The sequence below is a fragment of the Xiphophorus maculatus genome, chromosome 12, assembly GCF_002775205.1.
Source record: "Xiphophorus maculatus strain JP 163 A chromosome 12, X_maculatus-5.0-male, whole genome shotgun sequence".
Taxonomy (NCBI): Eukaryota; Metazoa; Chordata; class Actinopteri; order Cyprinodontiformes; family Poeciliidae; genus Xiphophorus; species Xiphophorus maculatus.
Window position 1 is genome coordinate 22071869 of NC_036454.1, and position 9478 is coordinate 22081346.

Here is a 9478-nt window from a genome sequence, read left to right on the forward strand (position 1 = left end):
GATAAGTAATGCATATTTAGGGCGGTGCTGTGGTGGCGCAGGGGTTAGCATGCCCCACATTTGGAGGCCTTAGACCCGCGGACGTCGCGGGTTCGACTCCCAGTGCCGACTACCTTTGCTGCATGTCCTCCTTCAAAAATGGCACCGGCTCAGCTGGCTGCCTGCAGACGCAGCTCCTGTTGTGTGTGTGTTAATCTGTGTATAAAAAAAAAAATTCTTGCTGTAACTGCGAAATAATTTCCCTGCTGGGATGAATAAAGTAATTCTTCTTCTTCTTCTTTAGGAAACTCAAAAGAACTCATGATCTTACCCTGTTTTGAACCTCTCCATATCTTTCTCCCTGACCTTTCCCTTTTGTTCCTCGGTCCGAATGATGCCGTGTGTTCACCAATGTTCTCCATCAAATCCCTGAGGCCTTTCCAGGAAAAAAAATATTCTGAGATGAAATTAGAGACATTGCGACATCAGCCATAGGGACTATTTAGCAGGTAAGTGAGTTCTAAAAGCGATTTGTTGCACTGTATTTCTTGAGCTCTATGAAAGTAAAGACAACTGAATACATTTATGTTTTCTTGGCATTTTAAAGTGAAACATTTTGATTACCTTACATCCATTTTTATGCACTTTATGAACATGTTTTACTTTAATATCCCAGTAATATCCCAGTGAAATACACTGAGGTTTGTGATTGTGATGTGACAAAATGTGAACAGGCTGAAGGATTATTAGTAACTTCATAAGACAGTTGAGTGAAGTTTATTTGTGTAGCACATCTCAGCAATAAGGCAGTCCAAAGTGCTTTACATCATATAAACACAAACATAAAAAGTTACAAAAACATCTTACAGTCACCAATTTCTCGTGCCATCACCAAAATTATGGACAACAAATATGTTGCTCAATATTCCACGGATTATGGATGGAAAGCAATTCTAAACAGGTGGGGTTTTATTCTTGAATTAAAGAAACTATTTTTTTAGCTGTTTTGCAGTTTTCTGGAAGTTTGTTCCAGATTTGTGATGCATAAAAGCTGGATGCTGCTTCTTCATGTTTGGTTCTGGTTCTGGTTCTGGGGATGCAGAGCAGAACAGCATTCATGTGCATACTTCTGATTTGTGCATGTGTCATGCTCCAGCATGAGGACTAGTTTATAGTCTATTCCAAAAGTACTCATTAAAAATAGCTGCAAGTCTCTGCAGAGGTTGTTGTAAATAATCTGTTTTGGTGCATGGACAAAACTACCATAAAAATGTTTTTTCTATAAGCATATCTAAGCAGGAAAAAAACAACAACATTATGTATACGCAGTGACCACGCCCAGTCATTATTTTTACTCCTCTGGTACATTCTCTCTCTTCGTATGAAAGAAATAGAAAACCTGACAAGTATGCACAAGATCTGGAAACACTTGAATCGTAATTTGTGCTTATAAAATGTAATTAAATTAGTTGTTCCCAGCCTGACAGTTCTGAGACAGGGGTAGCACAGAATTAAAGAGCAAAATGAAATAAACATGTGCACTGACAATCACAAAGAGACAGCAGAAAAGCATTCAGTCAAGATTAGCTTTAGTAGACCAGTGATGGATTTACATTAGCTCCCTGGCCTTAAACATGCAGGCTGTGGTAAATAAGCCAGCTGCTGTAAAATGCAGCTGTGGTGTAGGAATTTAAACAGCATGGATGTTAGATGGCTCAGAAAGGGCCCTATATTAGACTGTGTGGAGGGACACCAGTGACTGTGACATGCAGGGGGAAATGAGGTAAAAAAAAAACACACACACACTCACTGCTGGAAGCAGCCAATATCACTGGCATGCCACAATAATATTTACACATATTGCAAAATCTTTCTCTTTTGCTGCATGTAGAAAATGGCAATGACCAGTGCTGGATTTATTGCTGCAACATGATATAAACCAACCATAAACAGTGGTGTCATTCAGAGTTCAGCTGCTGTTCTGTTAGGGAAAACAGTCTGAAGTGTACCTGCTACAACTTCCCCGGAGGGCTTCAGTCACTGGGCTTTTCTGCCTGCTCAGTCAGGAGAACATGACAGACTGTCTCTGATACAACATATTTCACTGATAAGTAGCAGATTTACGAGATCAGAGGTTTTGACCTCAATAAAAGGATTTGGGAGCTATGACAGGTCAGGCTTAAATCTTTTACAGCAAAACCGTATGAAGTTCATATCTCGCTCCATTATCTTGTGTCAGTATCAAATTAATGAACACAAGAGCTTTAATCAGGTGTGCTGGACACTGCCCTGTAAGAGGTTTGACAATGTTTTAGTGATTTCAAGAGACATTTTAATTAGATTTCAGTGAATTGCATATCACATCTGGAGACAAAAATTTGACTGCAAGTGTTTTGTGGCTTATGTAGCTTGAGGATGTATTATTTAGGTAGAGCGAGTTGAAAAGATAATATCGAATAGATAGTTTTGCTCATGACGAGTATAACATTTGTGCCCATTCTGTTTAGCAGCACATCTCAAATTGAATCAAATTCGATGCAGAGCATCTGTGAGCAGACTTGTTTTGGGTCTGGTCAGCCTCTAACAGGTTTTCTTCCAGGATTGTTTTGTATTTAGATGCCTCCATCTTCCTACCAACCCTGACCGTTTTCTGTGTATCTGCTTAAAAAAGAAACCTCACACTGCCATCATCTTGTTTCACCACGGGGATGGTGTAAGCGGGATGATGTACAGAGATGCAACACAAAGCATTTTGCACTGCATGATGCCATGCATACAAGAAAGCAGAGTACACATATGCCCATGTTGTTCCGGTTGTTTGGGTTTCTTTTTGCCTCTTTAAAGTGTTTTTCTTTCCTCTGAGAATTTGCTTCACTATGGAAGGAGTAAATGCCCCTGGTAAAAAAAGAAAAAAAAGAAAAAACTTTTAAAGGAAACGTTGAAAGCATAGTTAGCCGTTTTGAATTTTGCTTTTTACAGAACCCCAGCGACTTTTTACAATCACTTCCATGGTTCGTTTTGTACCTTAATTTTAAAATAAGTGATTTTACAAACTTGATTTTTTTTTTCTTCTTTTCTTTGTGAGAACAAATAAAAATAAATACAACATATATTTATACACAGAATAATCCCTGTTCCTCTCCTTTAAATGGACATAAATGAATTTGGCATCAAAGCAGATGAACTGTCCCATCTAGTGGTGAATTGGGAAAATAAATGACTCATGAACAATCTGAGAGTCGAGTCTGCAGTCTGCAGTGATTTGACAAATTTCCCGACTAATTGCTTTGTATACATTTACTTTGATCAATAAAACAAGCTGCTTCATAAATTATAGCAGAATTGTGAAGATTATGAAGCAATATTTTCAGGCATTTACAGTTTTTTTTAAAACATTCTCACCGATGTTTGATTTTCTTCTCCATCATAGTCCTTTCCCTCTATTGGTGGAGCATATTTTCTAATAACCCCTGACAGATTTATTAAGTCTGCATGCTGAGACCCCTCAGGTTTGTTACACCACAACAATTACCTTTTAATTTCTGCCTTTTTTCTTCAGGTCATCTAGATCAACAAAACAACCACCTGAAAGTTTAGGTCATAATATTTTGTAGGAGATCCAAATATGTGCAACAGAGAAAATGACAGATGAATGTGAAACGTGATGAATGCAAAGTTTTGTCACACTTATGGTGTCCTGACACAGCAGAATTAGTCGCACCACTGCATGTGTTAAAATATCAACACACTCTCTGCATCAACGAAACCATCTGTTGTTCAATGTTACCGTGTAATTTCTTAGGAACACTTTTTCATATTGCAATTCTTAAAAAAGAAAAAAAACAAAAGACACTTTAGTGCCAAGAATCCAGATGCTGACTTCCCATGCTGTCACGTAGGCATCCAATTCCAGGTGTTTTGTAGGTATAGCAGGTTTTTGAATACTGAAACTTATCTTTGGTGCATATAAAGAGCCATCTGCATTTTAAACACACTCATAGTATGAATATATTCATGTCCAAAAACAATGTTACCTATGCTAAGGTTAGTGATTGAGGGTTAATGCTGCAGGAAGGTCATGAGAAATGTCCCAGAAAATACACCAGTGTGAAATACACTCCTGGCCCACTGCCATTGGTCCATCTACAGCCTCAGCAGGCCACCACAGACCAATTGGAGAGTGTGCTGCTGTGTTCAGAGAGAGAGCTGCCTGAGGTGGAAAGTTTAAAAGAGAGTGTCTGGGTCTCGCCGTCCCTCAGCTGAAGCATCAATCAACATGATCCCCATTGTGCTGGCCTCAGTGCTCATTGCTGGCGGTAAGAACATCTGGAATATTCTATTTCTGTGGTTAATTGTTTCTCTGTGTTGCATTTGCTCATTAGCACATAGTGAGCTGGTCCTTTGTGATTCTTTGGTGAGGAGAAAAATGTTGCACTCTGCTTCAGAAGATATTTAAATATATGTGTTTGTGTAATACTTACTCCTTTTCCTTTCAGCCCTTGGGTGCGGCACCCCTCCCGTTGAGCCCCTGACTTCCCGTGTGGTCAATGGAGTGGATGCCAAGCCCCACAGCTGGCCCTGGCAGGTATGCTGATGTGCACACATCTGTCTGTGTTTTTATGTTCACTTTGATGACCCTCCGGGTTCAGCATCTGGCTATCGGATGACAAACCCAGATGCTGTTGAAAATCCTGCAATTAAGCAGGGCTATTTTTAAAGTGTTAAATCAGGAATCCATACCATCCGTCTGAAGGACAGCCCACTTCTTTGTATATTGTTTTTCTCGTGTCCCTTTTTTAGATCTCTCTGCAGTATGAAAGGGACGGTGAGTGGAGGCACAGTTGTGGAGGATCTCTGATTGCTGCCAACTGGGTTATGACTGCTGCACATTGCATCAAGTATGAGAAGCTGAGGAGCACAAAGATAAGAACTCAGGAACACAACCATCATTGCACAAAGCTTGCCTGTTCTGTATTTATTCTATGCAATGCTGCTTGCTTATTTGCATCACCAAAGGCTTAATTTTCCTCCCAAGAAAAAAAAAGGAAAAATATTTTGGAAGTTATCGCAAATTCAACTCATCATCAAAGTTTATTTATCTAATCCTCCACACAAAAGCACAATCAGACCAAATTAATCAAATCATTCAACTGTTTAATAAACCCTCTGTCTGGTTTGCCTTGGGCCTCAAGTCTGTTTTCTCTCGCAGTACCAAGTTCTCCTACAGGGTGTTTGTGGGCAAACACAACCTGGTTGAAGAAGAGGCTGGCTCCAAGGCCATCCTGCCTGAGAAGATCATCGTCCATGAGAAGTGGCACCCCATCTTTGTAGCTTTTGGGTAAGAAAGACAAAGACAGCGGCTATGAAGAAAAACACAAACAAAGAATAAAGAGGGAAATGATTGTGATCTCATCTTCTTTTTGTCAATGAAGAGGACTTAGAGTAAGGCTAGATTAATTTACTAAAGTTCATGTTTCTGAAACTCATATAAAATACTGTATATAGAAAAATTCAATTAGTGAATCAAAACTGAGTCTTTGAAGCACAAGACAGATATTTTAGCTTCCTCTCACAGGGAGCTGGACTTACCACCATTTCTTGAAATAAGATTCTCTCTGCATAAACATTAATTAGGTAAATTCACATATTGCAATGTCTTCTTGTAACGATGATATCTGAGCTACTGAATCTATCATACGTTTCAGAATCTTTGAGTAGTGCTCTTGTTTAACAACTAAAAGACACTTAACTGATATAATTTCCAAAACTCTTAAGGTTTTCCTACTTTAAGCAAGTCTAGAACTGCTGTTTGCTGTCTTTACAGAAGCAGTTTTTTATTTGCTGTTCTGGGTTGGAGTTTCAAGTATTTCCAATGATAACATAAAGCAAACATACTCAGAATACCATTCTTTATCTATTTTCTTCATTCCAGTTGGTGACATAGCCCGAGCATATTGCTGAAAATTTTGATTTACCTGGACTCAGTTAGTTAATGTGTTTTTAAGAAACTAGATTCCAAAAATGAATTGATTTCATAAGAATGTAAACATACAAATATTTTCATTGACAACTATGGATAAGATGTGTTGTTTATTGGCATTGACTACCTTAAGATTCAAAAAATAAGCTTGCTAGCAGGCTTGACAATATAAGCTAGTTAAGGCATAACATGCTAGCAAAATTATAATAAACTTTTAAAATACATTTTAACAAAGTGGTATGAAACAAACCATTTCTCAGCAAGTGCCTAAGATTAGAACAGGGTTCAACAACAACAGTGGTGCTACTGGTAAAGTAATTAAATCTGGATACAAACTTTAATCTTATTCCAACATGTAACTTACCTCACATAATTATGAAACGTCTTATGTTTTGAAAAGTTGCTAAATTGATTAATTGATAAAACATTTACTATTAAGATGTTAGCCTTGACGTTCTCCGCTGAACATCACACATTACCTTCATGAACCAACATCCTCAGTAACATTTAAATCAAAGTGTTATATTAGCATTTGGAAAGTAATATTATTGCAATTTATTGATGCACTGACTTCCTCACCTTGCTTTTCAGTATCTTAGGTTGGGGAAGTCGATCCTCCCTAAGACTTTGTCTCTCTATCTGTCTTCCTTGCAGTAATGACATTGCCCTGATTAAGTTGTCCGAGCCAGTGACTCTGAGTGATCAGGTGCAGCTGGGATGCATCCCCGCTCCTGGCACTTTGCTGACCAACCTCTACCCCTGCTACATCACTGGCTGGGGCAGAGTGTACAGTAAGTTCTTCCTCTGTTTATGTTTTGGCTGCATTCCTGAAAACTCCTCGTATCATTTCCATTAGCATGTTTGGCCAGTATTTAGCCACAGTGACAGTATTCATAAACGGTTAGGGTTAACCGGAGCTATTTGGGAAGTTGGGAAGAAAATTACCTGCATACGATTTGAGCTGAAACTTTTCAGCAGGGGGATTACTTCTAAATTGAAAATTTGGGTCAGACTGTGAGTTTTGCTCTCGGGGAGCTCCTGTAAAGCAGCTTTGACAGCCAGCAAGTTTATGTGTATGACGGTAATAGACTCTGCCTGTGTGTTTTAGCCGGAGGCCCCATTGCTGATAAGCTGCAGCAGGCTTTGATGCCTGTGGCTGACCACGCCACCTGCTCCCAGTCTGACTGGTGGGGCATCGCTGTTAGGACCAGCATGGTGTGCGCCGGTGGGGATGGAATTATTGCTGGATGCAACGTAGGTCTGCCGCACTGTTTGAAAATGTGCATGAGGAGGGAGATGATTATTTCAGCAGTTATGTGTTTTAAGTTGCTTTGTTTATTCCTTCAAAATGCCTGATCGGTGATTAGACAAGCTGTTTTGAAGCCACACAAAAAATAAACCTACAAAGTGATCCCACTGAAATGAAACAGAATAATTTTCCCCTCAAAGTTATTTTTTGTGGCGTGATGCCAAGAATCAACAAATGCTGTTCTTGTGTCCCCGTGTCCTGCAGCATTCTTCATAAATCAATAATTTTGATAGTGATTTTCCCAGTTTTCTTTTTCTTTCTTTCTTTCTTTCTTTCTTTCTGGTCGATCTTCTGGTCGCTCCTTCAGTTGAATAAAACATAAACCCTCTTTCTGAATCTCCTTGTTCAGGGTGACTCTGGTGGCCCTCTGAATTGTAAGAACGCTGAAGGTTTTTGGGAGATCCATGGCATTGCCAGCTTTGTGTCTGGCTTCGGCTGCAACTACGAGAAGAAACCCACCGTCTTCACCAGAGTCTCTGCTTTCAACAGCTGGATTGACCAGGTAAAAAAGATGGCTGATGTATTCTTAAAACTACATTAGAATTCATGTTGGTATTTCCTGAAAAAATTTAAAAAGCATTGATAAAATGTATTTAATAAAGAGGTACGTTTTCCACTGCATTCAGTCTGAGCCCCAAAAACAAACTTACCAATCATCAGTTGTCTTCTTCAGTACAACAGTTCCATTAATTTGAATTAAAAAGACACAATTGTTGCATTGTGTCAAATCCATTGTTTAGAGTTCATAATTATTATAAAATAAATCACCAATCTTTTTTTTCACCTTCAGTAACAATATCTTATATGATAATTGCCAATCCCAAGTTGTGTTAGAAAAGCACAAGGAGGCATAAAGGAATGTTTCGGGATTTTGGAAAGGAAGTTTTTTTTGTTGTTTTTTTTTATGTTAAACACAATTAATATCTTACCTGCATTAAAGAACTTTCCACTTTCCATTTCCATTATGTGAATACTTACGTAAACGGGATTTCTTGGTTTTCTGTTTTTAATAAATTTGCAAAATACTCAAAAACATTTTTCCACGTTGTTGTAATGAGGTACTTGGTAATGTGTGTAAAATTTTGATGGGATATCTCAATTTAATACAATTTGGAATATGGCTGAAACATAACAAAACGGGGAAAAAGTGAAGTGCTGTGAATACTTTCTGGATGCTCTCTACCCCAGATCTCAATATTTGCTTAGGTGTCAAGGGACAATTTAGACAAATATTTTATTTAACAAATGCTCACTGGGATTTTAACTTCTTTTAATCTTTTAACAGAATCTCACTTGAACAGAATCTGAACAATCCTTTCAATGTTTTATGTTTTTCTCTGTGTTTTTGTAGGTGATGCTGAATAATTAAAGATGATATGTCAATAAAAATTCCCCAAAATATGCAGTTGTCTTAAGTGTGTTGTTTGGTGTAAAGTACATTTAGTAACTGCAAATGCATATTTGACAAGGCCTAATGCATATTCAAGTATTTATTACTTAGATACGCATTCATATTATATTAAATTAAATGAGCAGCAACACATTCTGGCTTCTTAGAAGCTGAAACAGTATCAAGATCTGCCCAGCAGGTGTCCTCACAAACTCATGATAGAGAATTGCTTCTGACAGCATCCCCAATCTGAATTTTGTGCATAATAACCAATGTTTCTGCATGGAAAAACAGCACCAGCAAACAAATGTGACTCCCATAATTTTTTATTTTTTTATTTTTTACAGTATTAAAGAAATGAGACCCGAGATTCAAATTAAACTGTCAGATGAGATGCCAAGTAATCCTGAGTTGAATAAGACTGTGAGCATCAAAAAGGAGTAGGAGATGCACATCTAATAATCATGCATGAAACTGACCTGCTTTGCCTCCGCACCCTCACCCATCCCCACAGCTAGGGTGCAAGGTTTATGAAAACCATAATATTCTACCGCCGAGGAGAATATTTCCTCATGACGTCCGCAATCTAAAAATGCAGAAGCCAGATATGACAAGGTTGTGATTAACATTTCTATCTTTTCTTACTTTTTATCTCTTCCCATATCAATGCTGTAATGAGATGTGGAGGAAAGAGTAAGTGGGGTGAAGACTGGAAAAGAAATAAAATTGCCTCTCTGCTTTCTTCTCCCTCTCTCTCTCTCTCTCTCTCTCTCTCTCTCACTGCAAAAATACACACAGGAACACTTTAAATGTACTGGAA

At 38.3% G+C, this 9478-nt stretch overlaps 1 protein-coding gene across 1 annotated transcript; it reads left to right on the forward strand.

Moving 5' to 3' along the window:
* The first annotated feature begins 4238 nt into the window (after positions 1-4238).
* On the forward strand, positions 4239-8672 carry LOC102238412 (chymotrypsin-like elastase family member 2A). The gene is made up of 8 exons (XM_005808504.2): positions 4239-4295; positions 4476-4564; positions 4780-4877; positions 5189-5317; positions 6614-6750; positions 7068-7213; positions 7618-7770; positions 8620-8672. Exons 1-8 carry the CDS (start codon positions 4256-4258, stop codon positions 8635-8637), a joined length of 810 nt encoding a protein of 269 aa, XP_005808561.1. The 5' UTR covers positions 4239-4255; the 3' UTR covers positions 8638-8672.
* The last annotated feature ends 806 nt before the right edge of the window (positions 8673-9478 follow it).